At 37.9% G+C, this 16171-nt stretch overlaps 1 protein-coding gene across 1 annotated transcript in view; it reads left to right on the top strand.

Moving 5' to 3' along the window:
• LOC128217250 (mRNA-decapping enzyme 1B-like) overlaps positions 1-16171 on the top strand; it is a 124100-nt gene that overhangs the window by 92497 nt on the left and 15432 nt on the right. The window contains exons 6-9 of the mRNA XM_052924263.1: positions 3924-4047; positions 7111-7246; positions 13433-14183; positions 14795-14906. Coding sequence (XP_052780223.1) covers positions 3924-4047; positions 7111-7246; positions 13433-14183; positions 14795-14906 — 1123 coding nt within the window. The remainder of the gene's footprint in view (positions 1-3923; positions 4048-7110; positions 7247-13432; positions 14184-14794; positions 14907-16171) is intronic.

Here is a 16171-nt window from a genome sequence, read left to right as displayed (position 1 = left end):
GAAATATGATGTGGTGAGAAGGGCATTTGATAGCAGGTAACTATTGAGAAATATAACACAGTGAGAAGGGCATTTGATAGCAGGTAACTATTGAGAAATATAACACAGTGAGAAGGGTATTTAATAGCTGTTATCAAGAGGAATATGACATAAAAGAGTATGTAATAGTTGTTATCAAGAGGAATATGTCAAAGAAGGGCAGGTTATAGCTGTTATCAAAAGGAATATGACATAGAAGGGTATTTAATAGCTGTTACCAAGAGGAATATGACACACTGAGAAGGCAGTCAGCAATTGAATTATGACACAGTGAGAAGGGCAACAGTTAGCAACTAAGGAATATGACACAGTGAGAAGGGCAGCAGTTAACAACTAAGGAATATGACACAGTGGGAAGGGCAGCAGTTAACAATTAAGGAATATGACACAGTGAGAAGGGCAGCAGTTAACAACTAAGGAATATGACACAGTGGGAAGAGCAGCAGTTAACAACTAAGGAATATGACACAGTGAGAAGGGCAGCAGTTAGCAACTAATGAATATGACACAGTGAGAAGGGCAGCAGTTAACAACTAAGGAATTTGACACAGTGAGAATGGCAGCAGTTAACAACTAAGGAATTTGACACAGTGAGGAGGGCAGCAGTTAACAACTAAGGAATATGACACAGTGAGAAGGGCAGCAGTTAACAACTTAGAAATATGACACAGTGGGAAGGGCAGCAGTTAACAACTAAGGAATATGACACAGTGAGAAGGGCAGCAGATAACAACTAAGGAATATGACACATGGAGAAGGGCAGCAGTTAACTAAGGAACATGACACATGGATAAGGGCAGCAGTTTACAATCAAGGAATATGACACAGTGAGAAGGCAACAGTTAACATCTAAGGGATATGACACGGTGAGAAGGGAAGCAGTCAACAACTTATGAATATGACAGGGTTCGAATGGCAGCAGTTAACAAATAAGGAATATTACATGGTGAGAAGGGCATTTTAATAGTAGTTAACAATATGAACATAATGGAATGTTTACAAAAGAATGAAAGATTATATGTTAAAGTGTTCACATACTGAAGTTTTTACCTGCATGTGCTATTAACTATAATTGGCCGATTAGAGAATGAAACCTGACTGTAATTATCCCGTACAATGTTTTACATGAAATTAAGAGTCTAAGTAAGAAACTTATAAAGATATCAACAAAAGCTGGGTTTGAGAAACTTCATTGGAGATGTTCTTAAAAAACTATAACATAAAATATGTGCATCTTTTATTAGGGTTTTATAGCAATCAGATACCAGAAATTGATATGAATTCCTGCCTCAAAATCACTGAAAATATTTCTTGAAGTCATATAAATGCATTGAAAGGTATTCAAATTATATTCTTAATACCCAGGCGCGCCAAAACTTAAAGAGAATGTGCTCTTTGATTGCTGTGGTAGGCGTTCAGTCTGCCAAGATATAAGTGCATGTTCCTGATAATTGCACAATTAAGAAATACCCACTTGTAAAATGCAAAGGTTTTTTGGAGTTTATGATTGATTGAAAGAAAATCGATTTGTTGAAAAATGCGTGGCTTTTTCAGATTGGCAGTAATAGCTCCAGACCTCAGACTTGCTATCAGAAACAGGATAAAAGTATACGTGATTGAGAATAATGTTGAACTTGCTATTGTGTCTTAGTTGTTTAAGTGTCTATTTCCTGCTTACAACAGGGGATCTGGGATCAAGACCCACTCGGGACACTTTTTTCTGGCCTCTCAAAATGGACACTAAATTTATTAATACATGTTTTCACTAGAAAAAGGACTCCAAAATGATTCATCTATCAAAGGCTGTTTTGACAATGTAGCCGAAATGAATGCTTAAATTATGTATTCTTGCATTACCTGATGATCAGTCACAAAACAGAACCATGTTAACGTATTTCCTTGGCTATAAGACGGGGAAATTGGGTTCCTATTTTGACCTGAAAGTAGGGGGCCCCTCTTATAAGAGAGGCTATAATAAATTCAGAGAGAATTTGACTGACTTATTTATTGTCTGTTGATGAAACCCCAATAAAAGTTCATGCCCATCGGATTAAGACGACCATCTGCTCTGTGTCACTACAATGAACATGCGATATCTTCTAATTGGCAAACGCTTGTCCTCTGTCCAAACACATTGTTAATTTACACATTTTGCTGTCTTTATAATAAAAATATTTTGGATATTGTTCAACGTGTTATTTTTCCTATGTCCAAAATAAAACTTACTTCTTTCTTGCGATTAGGCTTTGCATACATCATGCAGCCTAACTTGCAGGTTTCAATACACATTTCATTAATTGTTACAATAATTTAGCCGCAATTATCATTGGTTATTTATTTCTCCTAATTTAGTCCCATCAACTGCAATCCAAACAAACACCTGCGAAATTTTAACTTATGAACACATGTATTAAAATGTGTCATATTTGTCGTCTGCAGATCAAACAGTACAATTTGTGACATCACAGCATGAGCTGTGTAGAGATAAAAGGTGCGTGGCAATGTTTTGTATTTAAATTGGTCAGTCTTTATTACTGTATGATCATATTTTACTCCAAAGATTGCGTCTAGGCTGGTAAGAACATATCGTATGATCGGGAAAAAATATATTAATAATCGTCGTTAAGAATCTTAAAATTTTGGCCGAAATATTTGAGTTTACTACAAATATGAATAAACCTTTGTGTGTACAAAAATAAGATAATACATAATTCTGTCTTGTAATACGTAATTCTATCTTGTTCTATTATTCACCTACCTACACACTAGAGAGCTCACAGTAGACAAGAAATTGGCAATTTTCTTCAGGCAAATGAGCAAAATTAGTCGATGAACAAAATCAGTTGATAATTTACTGTTTAGCTTGAATATATCACAGTCTTGAAGAAATTGAAGTGCTGGATTTGCTTTAAAAATCACCCCATCTTATAAACGAGTCAAGACAAAAACACCAGTTTCATTAGCAAAGTTAGGGGGTCGTCTTATAAGCTTATCACCTTATAGTCAGGGAACTTTGGTACTATTGTATAGTTATTTTTTCAGTCTTATCAGACACTCAATTTGTTCCTTTTTCAAAAGAATACCATTAACATGAGTTTATAAAAAATTAAAGGAAGAGAAAGACATGAAACCAGTAGCTGCCCGATTGAAAAAAATCTGTGGTATTCAAGGAAATGTACTCTTATCGTCCCCTGTCAAGTGAAAACACCTAAAAATTAAATAATAAAAAATCACAATTTCATGTTTTGTCGAGTTATTGGACACAGATGATCTGTGTCATTTGATAGTCTGTATGTCAGTGCAATAAGTTAAGGCACAGAAAGAAAAAAAAAGAAAAATGTAGCCAATCAGCTCATTTTGGAAAACAAAGGCCATGGTCAGGCTGATGTAAAGAACCAGAAGGTGGCATTTAAAAATTACAGCAAGAATTAAGAAGGATGTACATGCTTTATTGGGCTTTGACTTATAATTATGAGAGAGTATCGTAAACAGTAAAACTGCAATTGTTCCAACAGGCGATCATTTAAGAACTGGTGATTGGTCGAGGTCTAGGCTTAGAGTTTGTATAATGTATACTGATGATGGATCAAAACCTAAATAAGCCCAGGACTCTTGCACCATAGCTATAGTACTCACTTTTTTGTTTTACTTTGTTATTTTCACATTTAGTATATGACAACCTTTGAACATATGAGCGATTTCCTCAATGCAATACATAAATGATGCTTGGAAAACTTGGGTTGTTCGAAACATCAGATCACTAGAACTTTGAGCTCAGGCTCCGGTGTCCTCAATATTGCAGTTTTACTGTATATTAATTGAACACTGAATTCAGCTCTCTTTGATTTCAAAGTGATTTACACATATTATGATTGTTCTTTCAGAGCAGTAAAAAGATTGAGCCAAAGCCCATGATAGACAACCCGAACGCCTCGGCTACAAAGACTTCTACTGGGCTTATCAGACCTCAGCCACTGAAGATACCAGACAGAGACACTTCACAGTCAGGTGGGGGACATAGTGAGAGCGTTGGACTAACCTTTGCTGTTCATTTTACTAAGACACTGTTAAAGTGACCCACCTTATTTATGTGTTGACAACCATGTCTGCCTGACTCACCTTATGTGTGGGTTGACAACCATGTCTGCATGACCCACCTTATGTGTGGGTTGACAACCATGTCTGCCTGACTCACCTTATGTGTGGGTTGACAACCATGTCTGCCTGACCCACCTTATGTGTGGGTTGACAACCATGTCTGCACTACCCACCTTAAGTGTTGGTTGACAACCATGTCTGCATGACCCACCTTAAGTGTTGGTTGACAACCATGTCTGCACTACCCACCTTATGTGTGGGTTGACAACCATGTCTGCACGACCCACCTTATGTGTGGGTTGACATCCATGCCTTCATTACCAACCTTAAATGTGGGTTGACAACCATGCCTGCATGACCCACCTTATGTGTGGGTTGACAACCATGCCTGCATGACCCACCTTATGTGTGGGTTGACAACCATGTCTGCATGAACCACCTTATATATATGTGGGTTGACAACCATGTCTGCACTACCCACCTTAAGTGTGGGTTTACAACCATGTCTGCCTGACCCACCTTATGTGTGGGTTGACAACCATGTCTGCATGACCCCCCTTAAGTGTTGGTTGACAATCATGTCTGCACTACCCACCTTAAGTGTTGGTTGACAACCATGTCTACACTACCAACCTTATGTGTGGGTTGACAACCATGTCTGCACGACCCACCTTATGTGTGGGTTGACATCCATGCCTTCATTACCAACCTTAAATGTGGGTTGACAACCATGCCTGCATGACCCACCTTATGTGTGGGTTGACAACCATGCCTGCATGACCCACCTTATGTGTGGGTTGACAACCATGTCTGCATGACCCACCTTATGTGTGGGTTGACAACCATGTCTGCATGAACCACCTTATATATATGTGGGTTGACAACCATGTCTGCACTACCCACCTTAAGTGTGGGTTTACAACCATGTCTGCCTGACCCACCTTATGTGTGGGTTGACAACCATGTCTGCATGACCCCCCTTAAGTGTTGGTTGACAATCATGTCTGCACTACCCACCTTAAGTGTTGGTTGACAACCATGTCTACACTACCAACCTTATGTGTGGGTTGACAACCATGTCTGCACGACCCACCTTATGTGTGGGTTGACATCCATGCCTTCATTACCAACCTTAAATGTGGGTTGACAACCATGCCTGCATGACCCACCTTATGTGTGGGTTGACAACCATGCCTGCATGACCCACCTTATGTGTGGGTTGACAACCATGTCTGCATGACCCACCTTATGTGTGGGTTGACAACCATGTCTGCATGACCCACCTTATGTGTGGGTTGACAACCATGTCTGCATGACCCACCTTATGTGAGGGTTGACAACCATGTCTACATGACCAACTTAGTCTGCAGACCCACCTTTTGTGTGGGTTGACAACCATGTCTGCACTACCCACCTTATGTGTGGGTTGACAACCATGTCTGCATGACCCACCTTATGTGTGGGTTGACAACCATGTCTGCATGACCCACCTTATGTGTGTGTTGACAACCATGTCTGCACTACCCACCTTATGTGTGGGTTGACAACCATGTCTGCATGACCCACCTTATGTGTGGGTTGACAACCATGTCTGCATGACCCACCTTATGTGTGGGTTGACAACCATGTCTGCATGACCCACCTTATGTGTGGGTTGACAACCATGTCTGCACTACCCACCTTATGTGTGGGTTGACAACCATGTCTGTATGACCCACCTTATGTGTGGGTTGACAACCATGTCTGCACTACCCACCTTATGTGTGTGTTGACTACCATGTCTGCATGACCCACCTTATGTGTGGGTTGACAACCATGTCTGCACTACCCACCTTAAGTGTAGGTTTACAACCATGTCTGTATGACCCACCTTAAGTGTGGGTTGACAACCATGTCTTCATGACCCACCTTATGTGTGGGTTGACAACCATGTCGGCATGACCCACCTTATGTGTGGGTTGACAACCATGTCTGCATGACCCACCTTATGTGTGGGTTGACAACCATGTCTGCACTACCCACCTTATGTGTGGGTTGACAACCATGTCTGCATGACCCACCTTACGTGTGGGTTGACATCCATGTCTACATGACCAACTTAGTCTGCAGACCCACCTTATGTGTGGGTTGACAACCATGTCTGTATGACCCACCTTATGTGTGAGTTGACAACCATGTCTGTATGACCCAACTTATGTGTGAGTTGACAACCATGTTTGTATGACCCATCTTAAGTGTGGGTTGAAAACCATGTCTGTATGACCCACTTTAAGTGTGGGTTGACATTCATGTCTGCATCACACATCTAAAGTATGGGTTGACTTTGCCAGCAAAAAATCATCCAGCCGACAGTAAAACATGTGTTATAGACTGTGCTATGTTCAAATGGATGATGTGCTGTCATTTTGTTTTAGATGCATCTGTCATTTTGTTAATTAAAAGTTTAATAAATAAAAATGTACTTTTATTAAACAGTAATTCAACATATACTGAGAACTATCATTCAAACAAACATCAACATGTTGGTAACGTATAGCCAACATTGCAATTTTTATAACTAAATATTTTATGTCACCAATAATTTAGGAACATTGTCATTCTCTAATAATTGTTTACCTCAATTATCGTTGAACCTAACTTTTTATCTGGGTCCTGAAGACATTGATGTAACGGTGTTTAAATGTTTTTCATGATCTAGGCTAATAGCTACAGAAATGTTTAATTATTTTGATAAATACATGGAGACAATCTCAATTTGCTGCACTGAATATTGGTATGTTACAAAATTTGGTGCAAAGATTTCAATAGATTCTCATATTTCTTTGCACCAATGTTGACACTTGCAATATATCTACACATATATGTGTAGGAAGTTCCATCTTAAGTCAAAATATTTGTTGAGTTATGACTTTTGACGAACTGAGAATAAAACAGACCTGCGTTTGGAACCACATGGTGTATTTTGTTTTGTAGATGAAGGTTTAGGGAGTGTAACACCAGGAACCAGTGCCATCAGCCTGGAGGTGCTGTTCCGTACAGTGAGCCTACAACAGGGAACCGGTACACAGAAACAGCCAAGCACCAGTCAGCCATCAGCACAGATGGACAGGTAACACAGGGAAAAGTGGATTACCAGTATTTGAAAGAAATCAATGTTGGACACAAATGAAGTCATATTTTATTCTTGTATACCGGACGGGTGTTTCCGGTCATGTGACCAGTGCTTACACCCCCTATGTAAGATGAGTCACGCGCAACAATGCGCCACTTCTTATTTCTTATTGTATGGTTTATGGAAGTATGTTATGCCATTTCAATAAAGCGTAATCAAAAATGTATGCAATACTTTTAATTGAAATTGAAAATAAATAATCGTAAAGACGTGATTTTTAGAGGAACTATATGACGTCAGTAATCAATGTTGCACGCAATTTTGGGTGAAATGTTCAAATGTGTGTTTTCTACGTCAATTTTCCACAAATTCATAATTTTAGATATGCAAGAAAAAAATCAATCATGTTTTTCTGGTCTAGAGTGAAAAATCAGACCCTCGGGCATGCTGCGTAGCCGTTAACTCATCAAGCCACATTACTGGCTTATGCGCATGCCGTCAGGTCAGATTTTTCTATCCGTACCAGGACCACATGATAGATACTTGTAATCTTATTCAACTAGCTGAAATCCATTTATTACTAACAATCTGTTCATAATAATCGTCACAGGCCAGTTTATGTATATTTCAGTTTTGACAAACCTTATAACATTTGTCTTGTGAACTGACTTGAAACTTGTGCTGATGTAAACCAATGGGCTCAATTTATGACAAAGAGAAGACTATTCTAGATTCAGACACTAGCTCTTTTTGTTAGAGTTCCTGAAGGGACACCAACTGTTCCTTCTTGAAATGAGCTGTCCTTCCAAAATGTTCACCAATTCCTGGCTTTGCTTTCTTCTTTGTGTTAGATAGCGTGGGTTTTTTAGCTTGAGGTATTTGCTTATTCTACCAAAAACTTCACATACAGTGTGGTGAAAAGTTCTCTTAGTTTTTGAATGTTTTAGAAAGAGCACCTTCCGAAGTGTCCTAATGGGTAAATTTTCAAAATGGGGAGCTAACCATTGTATTGCTTCCTCTGATGAATAATCCGCATACAAAATGTATTTCAACCATTGAGAATATACTATGTTAGCTTGATGAAGTTTTATTGTATTTTTGGTTCCTGTATATCTTTCTGGCAGAAAATGTTGGTGTCCGGATGGGATGTCTAACCTGGAATTTCTGGTGAGTTTGGTGTCCTCAAGATCTTGGGAATGCTGAACTCTGCTAGAATGCAGTTATGTGATTATAAAAATGAATGGTCAGAGAAAATCATTTATGCCCTAAATGAGGGTGTAACTCATCCTTTTGTTTTTTTAAATCTGGACCATGTTTTGGCAATATTCTGGATGCTGAGGTTAGGTACGCCAGAGTCCACAAATGGAGCGAACTGGGTTCTGATTTCCATAAGAAAACAAGTATGCATAAATGACAGTTATATAATGACTTTCATTTACAATTTAATCATCAGTATGGCAACATTCTTGAAGAAAGCACAAACTCTTTTCTCGGGGGAACTCACCCAAACTCCTGTAACGCATTTAAATATATATATTACTCCAACTCTCTGACACCCAATGGCAAATCTAGGACCGTCAATAGTCATGTATGTTCAGTGAAATCTGATAGTACTGGAATAGCAAATATAACTCGAAATAATTTGGAACAATGTATAATCGTACAGATTGACAGTATAAACACAAAAATACATTGGAATTCTACATGGCCTGAATTTCATATTGCTTGTGGCCCGTTTGGTGTAACCATGGTTTTGTGTAGCCTTGTTGGTATGCAGGCCCTGGCAATTTTTTAAAGTTAGGCTGAGTCTTAAAGCTGCACTTTAGCAGATTTATCGTTTTATCAACTTACTCATTTTTGTCTTGGAACGAGCCAAATTTTGTGTAAATGTCTGGAAATATTAAATCACAGTGTTTCATATTGACATTCGAAGATTGATGCTTTATGGCTAAAAGAATAACTAACACTCTAAGAAAAATGAGATTTTTCGGCAGTTTTCCAAACAAATGAGATCTGTTCTATATCGAGTTATCTGAGTTATCTATTATGAATGAATTGAAGGCATTGATACCAAAATCAGCTGATTCCGAGACAAAAACACAAAAAAACATGTCAATCTGTGAGAGTGCAGCTTTAAGTGTATGAAAAAGCATGAAATAGAATATATATGTGATCTGAACAAAGTTTCTTGTAAACTCGTCTATGTAAAAATCATATATATGTACAGTATTGCTTGTTAAATTATTAAAAAAATGTTACATGTTTTTTGCATTGATTATACTTCAACATCGACATACAGTACAAGAAAGTTTGCATTGGCTAAATGATTCCAGAAAATGCTATTAAATCATCCTTATGTATAATTTTTCCATGACAACTACTTTCACAAAAATGGGACGTTTTTAAAGTATTAATAGTAGATGGTATTACTGATTCCATTTGAAATTGGGCCGTATTCCAGATGCTGGTCCAAAAATAAGCTGGATTTCAGGGGGGAAGGGGGGATTCATTTGACACCCTCCCTAGTCTTAAAAGTAACAGTATCAGTGTGTGTATACCATGTGATAAATTATGTCGTATATGCTACGTCGGAAGGCAACATTTTTCCTAAAGAAAGACTTTACTCAAAGATAACAACACCAATTTAATTAAAACAAAGGGCAGTCTATGCCGTTTACAGAGCCCCGCCTTCGTGGTATTACAGCAGTTTGATAATGTGATTTGTTTCATCAAACACTTCGTCAAACCTTTGTCCAAAATAATGCTTGACAGTGCTCCGTCAGACGGCCGTATTGTGAAAAGGTTTGTCAAAGTCTTTTTAACCAGGTTTTCAACGAAAACCAGGTTATAAGAATGAGGTTGTCGTTCGGCGGGCGGGCTTCCGGGCGTCAGACATTGGTTTCTGTTCAATAACTTGAGTTAGCGTTGATAGATATTGATGAAACTTGGTGTGTAGGTAGCTTATGTGAAGAGCTAGCTTGGGATTGCTATTGAGGGGGTTGGGGCTAAGGTCAAGGTCACTGTTACTTAAAATAGAAAAATGGTTTCTGCCCAATAACTTTAGTTAGCATTGACCGATATTGATGAAACTTGGTGTATTAGTTGCTCATGTGTAGAGCTAGCTTGGGATTGCTTTTGAGTGGGGAGGGGCTAAGGTCAAGGTCACTATTACTTAAAATAGAAAAATGGTCAAGGTCACTGTTACTTAAAATAGAAAAATGGTTTCTGCCCAATAACTTTAGTTAGCATTGACCGATATTGATGAAACTTGGTGTGTAGGTAGCTTATGTACAGAGCTAGCTTGGGATTGCTTTTGAGGGGGCTGGGGCTAAGGTCAAGGTTGCCTGTTACTTAAAATAGAAAAATGGTTTCTGCCCAATAACATAAGTTAGCATTGGTAGATATTGATGAAATTTTGTGTGTAGGTACTAGTAGCTTATGTGAAGAGCAAGCTTGGAATTTCTTTTGAGGGGGGTGGGGTCAAGGTCACTGTAACTAAAAATAGAAAAATGGTTTCTGCCCAATAACTTTAGTTAGCATTGATAGATATTGATGAAACTTAGAGCGAAGGTATCTTATGTGAAGAGCTAGCTTGGGAGGTGGGGTCAAGGTCACTGTTCCTAAAAATAGAAAAATGTTTTTCTGCCCAACAACTTAGTTAGAATTGATGGATAGTGATGAATCTTAGTGTGAATATAGCTTATATGAAGCTGCAGACTGAACTTGCTTTTGAGGGTGGGGAAGAAGGTCAAGGTACTTGATTTGTTGAGTGTAAGTTAAAAAAAGCAGACAACTGATTTTTTGAGAATATTTTACAAGGTAAGTTAATTTTTCTGTTGAGATATAGAAAAACAAAACTTTCTTACTTTATTGGCTAACAAGTAATACAACAAATTAATTGGCTATAATTTCTGATTGCCCATAACAAAAACCTGGTTTCGTCGCATTGCGGCACTTCTAGTTAATAACTAAACTCCCAATCAAACTCTGGTAAAAACCGAAGCCGGGGTTCCGTTAGCGGCATAGACAGCGCTATATATCATTTAAAATAGTGAAGAAATGATGAAGTTATCTTTGTTTAAAGACTTCATCTGAAGCAATTATTGCCTTCCGACGTAGCATTTATGACGCAATTTATCACGTGGTATACACACACTGAGTATGCCTTTGAATTAAAGGTCATGATTCTTCATATTTTATAATAAGTGTCCTTAGGCCTAATAAAAAAGGTTTGGTTAGGGTTACACCAGTTCAAAAATAGGTAGGCTTTTTTCTTTTTAGCTCACCTGAGCACGAATTGTGATTGCCCTGTGTCCATCATCCGTCGTAGTCGTCCGTCGTCAACAATTCGACTGTTAACACTCTAGAGGTCACAATTTGGGCACTATCTTACTGAAACTTGGTCAGAATGTTACCCTCAATAAAATCTTGAATGAGTTCGATATTGGGTAATCTGGGGTTAAAAACTAGGTCACCAGGTCAAATTAAAGGAAAAGCTTGTTAACACTATAGAGGTCACATTTATGACTGTATGTTCATGAAACTTGGTCAGAATGTTTATATTGATTAACTCAAGGCCAAGTTGAATCTGGGTCATGTGCAGTCAAAAACTAGGTCACCAGGTCAAATTTTAGAAAAAGCTTGTTAACACTCTAGAGGTCACATTTATAATTGTATCTTAATGACAGTTGGTCAGAATGTTTATATTAGTATTCTAGCACACCAGATAGGTATTTCCAGTGAATTCAGCCGTGCTGGAAAACTCCATCTGGCATCCCCCCATGCCAGATGAGCCACACGCTGTGATGTAATACTTTCAATTTCTTTTATAATACACTTTATGTAATCATAATTATGAGATTTAAATAAATGAGTTCCATTAACATTAACTTTACAAAAAATAACTTTAAAAAACAAAACAAAATAACCCTATAAAGACGTAATTTCGAAGGAACTTATTGATGTCTGCAGTGAATAAAAATTACTGCGCGTCATGACGTCAGTAAACATCATCGCATGCGCTTTTTGGTGATGTGTACAAAAATGCACTTTTTTATGTACTTTCTTCACAAAAAATGTAACTTAATGTATGCTAGAAAAAATATCTATCATGTGTGTCCGTTCCGGAAAATTCAGATTTTTCTATCCGGAACGTGAACACATGACAGATATTATCAATCTCTAAGTCAAGTTTAAATCTAGGTCAATTGTGGTCAAAAACTAGGTCATTAGATGAAATCATACCAAAAGCTTGTAAGCACTCTAGAGGTCACATTTATGACTGTATGTTCATGAAACTATATCAGGATGTTTATATTGATTAGCTCTAGGCCAAGTTCGAATCTGGATCATATGCGGTCAAAAACAAGGTCACCAGGTCAAATTTAAGGAAAAGCTTGTTAACACTCTAGAGGTCACATTTATAAATGTTTCTTTATGAAAGTTGGTCAGAATGTTTATATTAATAATCTCTAAGTCAAGTTTAAATCTGGGTCATGTGCGATCAAAATCTAGGTCATTAGGTCAAATCATAGGAAAAGCTTGTTAGCACTCTAGAGGTCACATTTATGACTGTATGTCCATGAAACCTAGTCAGAATGTTTATATTGATTAGCTCTAGGCCAAGTTTGAATCTGGGTCATGTGTGGTCAAAAACTAGGTCACCAGGTCAAATATTAGGAAAAGTATTTGAACACTCTAGAGGCCACATTCATGACCATATGTTCATGGAACTTGATCAGAATGTTATTGTTGATGATCTTTATTAGATCAGGTGAGCCATTCAGGGCCCTCTTGTTTTTTATTTGGCTTTATATAAGAATGTCATTTTCATCATTTGAGAATGGTGTTAAAGTTATTTAAGGTTTTAAACTACATTATTGAAATGCAAAAAAAAAATATTTTTTTTTTAGACTGACTATAAAAACGGTAGGGTTTGCGCCTATTTCGTAGGTAGGGTCGGGTAACCCGAACCAAATGATTTTTTTTGATTTTTTTTTGGCCTTCGTGTTGATTTTAATTTATTAGATAAATGTTATAAATTGATCAAATGTTGGTTCAGAAAATATCTGTGTTTGTTAATTAGCATGATTTATCAAAAATTGTATACTTATGGAATAAATGAATTTACAAAATACAAAAATGATTACAGTTCTGATATGATCTCCATTTTGTATTTTGCAGCTATTTTTCTGGAGCTCAAGGGAAGTCACTCCAGCGATCAATATCGATGACGAGCCAGAGTACAGCTTCAACAGAGGCGACGGAACAACAGCCCTCCGCCCCCCAGGGGAACCTGCCACAATTGCTTAAACATATCATGTCCTCTGGCTCCATGGTGGAAGAGATCGAGCGTCTACAGCGATCTGGTGTATCTAGTCAAGGGTCTACATCTTGTTCAACTTCTGATCCCTCTAAAGATGTCCCATGTATTCCAGATGTCTCCCAGCCTCCACCAAATCACCCAGCATACAGAGGGGCATCGCCCCAGGCACCAGGTCGTCCCCTGGGCAAGAAACCTCCCATAGATGATCGGGGCGGGGCTAGAAAGAAAGAACAGACTGAAAAACATAAGGGGCCCACAAACCCTCAGATGGAAATAGCTGGGCCTGGCTCAGGCCCTAATGTGCTTGTTTCTTTGTTTAAAACTACTCCTCCAGTGTCCAGTCAGGCAGATAGATCTACATTACATCTTGCATCAACCAGTTCTGCCAAAATATCCCCGGAAACTGTTGGTGCTAGGGTTTCCCCCATTTCCCCTGCAAGGGGGAAGTCAGATTATGGCTCAAGAGGGGAGGGGGATTATGGTTCTAGAGACAGATTGGAATCAACATTGGCAAGAAGTCCCCTCCTGACTCCGGCAGATCTGTTACAGACATCGGCACCGGTGGTCCCAGCCACTACGACTGTTAGCTCATCCTACCCACAAGATAAGGTACATTATAGTACAACAAACACATTGCTTGCATTTTTTATATTTCATTTTTTTACCACTTAGAAGTTTTAAAATTATAAAAAGAAACACACTTTATGGTTAAAAAAAACACTCAAAAAGTTTTCAAATTATAAAAAAAATGCACTTTATGGTTATAACAAACATTAAAAAAGTTTTAATATTTATATATAAAAGGAAATGCACTTTATGGTTATAACAAACATTCAAAAAGTTTTGATATTTATGAATAAAAGGAAATTCACTTTATGGTTATAACAAACATTCAAAAAGTTTTAATATTTATAAATAACAGGAAATGCACTTTATGGTTATAACTAATATTCAAAAAGTTTTAATATTTATAAATAAAAGGAAATGCACTTTATGGTTATAACTAATATTCAAAAAGGACAAATATTTCCCAATTCTACAACATGTTTTGATTTTAATAAGATCTCATGTAAAACCATGGAGTAATAGTTTCATCACAGCTTGGTTATCGCAGAGTTCCCGTAAGGTAACTGCCCTAAAGCAATACTATTTACTGCATTTAAATTTATGGCACCAAACCTCTTCACCAATTGAAAAAGTTGAACATTTTGTTTTGACAGTCCATATTGTCAGCATTGTCGGCAGCAGCAACCTCCTTGGGCACAGAGTTGCTGTCTCCAATGGCATTTCTAACTTCCTCCCGGAAAACACCGCCAGTTACATCTTCCAAAGGTAAGTTACTACTTTAGCGGTTTAAATTTCTTATCTGTGACACTTATGTCTTTTATTAATAAATGATATGAATGTTTCCTTCAACCTTATGTAGGGATAGACATCACCTTCAGTGATAGTTCCGCTATGAACAGCAGCCTCAGCCTATAAACAGGGTATTTCAGTTCGATTGCAGGAGTGTCCACCAAACAGATCATGTCAAATTTCTGGGGAATTTTAATAACCATTAATTTCATGGAATTTTTTACCCTCCACATTTATTGAGATTTTAATCAGTCCATTTTGATATCACAAATGATCCATTTAAGTTAGTTGAGTTATTTACGTTGTTGCTGATAAGTTTATTGGTAATGCATGAATGTTTTCCATTCATTTGTGAAGGAATATGATGTAAGAGATACCTGATTGTGTATTTACTGATAAACTTCAAAAGCAGTTTGATTTTATATGCCTAAGACATCCAACTTTCATAGAAATTGATCTGTTCACTTACGTCAACAATAGTTCTGTGAAATATGAAATACTGATAAGAGGAAAATTGTCTGTTCATGTACATTATAGAATATTTCCCGGCATGTGGCCTTACTTTCTTACTGGTTTTTGTATATGGCAAAGGGATTCAAGTAAAGGTGCATTTCTTTGAAAACCTGTGCTGAAATGTTAACGCTGATTGGAAATCTGTTTTCAGATCTTTTTCTTAAAAAAAGATTAAATGTGCCTGGTTTATTTCTGGGCATTCTTAAAAGTTGTTTATTTGCAACTTTGCTGACTAGAGTAAGAACCTCTAACACATTACTTATTACTCTGCTGAAGAAATAAGTTGAGGTATTGTTGCTTGTCAGAGCCTTGATGTTGTTGTAGGTGTGGTCTGAGGTATTGTCAGAGCCTTGATGTTGTTGTAGGTGTCATCTGAGGTATTGTCAGAGCCTTGATGTTGTTGTAGGTGTGGTCTGAGGTATTGTCAGAGCCTTGATGTTGTTGTAGGTGTTGTCTGAAGGATTGTCAGAGCCTTGATGTTGTTGTAGGTGTCGTCTGAGGGATTGTCAGAGCCTTGATGTTGCTGTAAGTGTCTTCTGAGGTATTGTCAGAGACTTGATGTTGCTGTAGGTGTCGTCTGAGGTGTTGTCAGAGCCTTGATTTTGGTGTAGGTGGCGTCTTAGGTGTTGTCGGAGCCTTGATGTCGTTGAAGGTATCGTCTGAGGTATTGTCAGAGCCTTGATGTTGCTGTAGGTGTCGTCTGAGGTGTAGTCAGAGCCTTGATGTTG

This window comes from Mya arenaria, chromosome 14 (assembly GCF_026914265.1).
Source record: "Mya arenaria isolate MELC-2E11 chromosome 14, ASM2691426v1".
In the NCBI taxonomy this organism is placed as follows: Eukaryota; Metazoa; Mollusca; class Bivalvia; order Myida; family Myidae; genus Mya; species Mya arenaria.
This window is presented reverse-complemented; position numbering and strand designations above follow the sequence as displayed.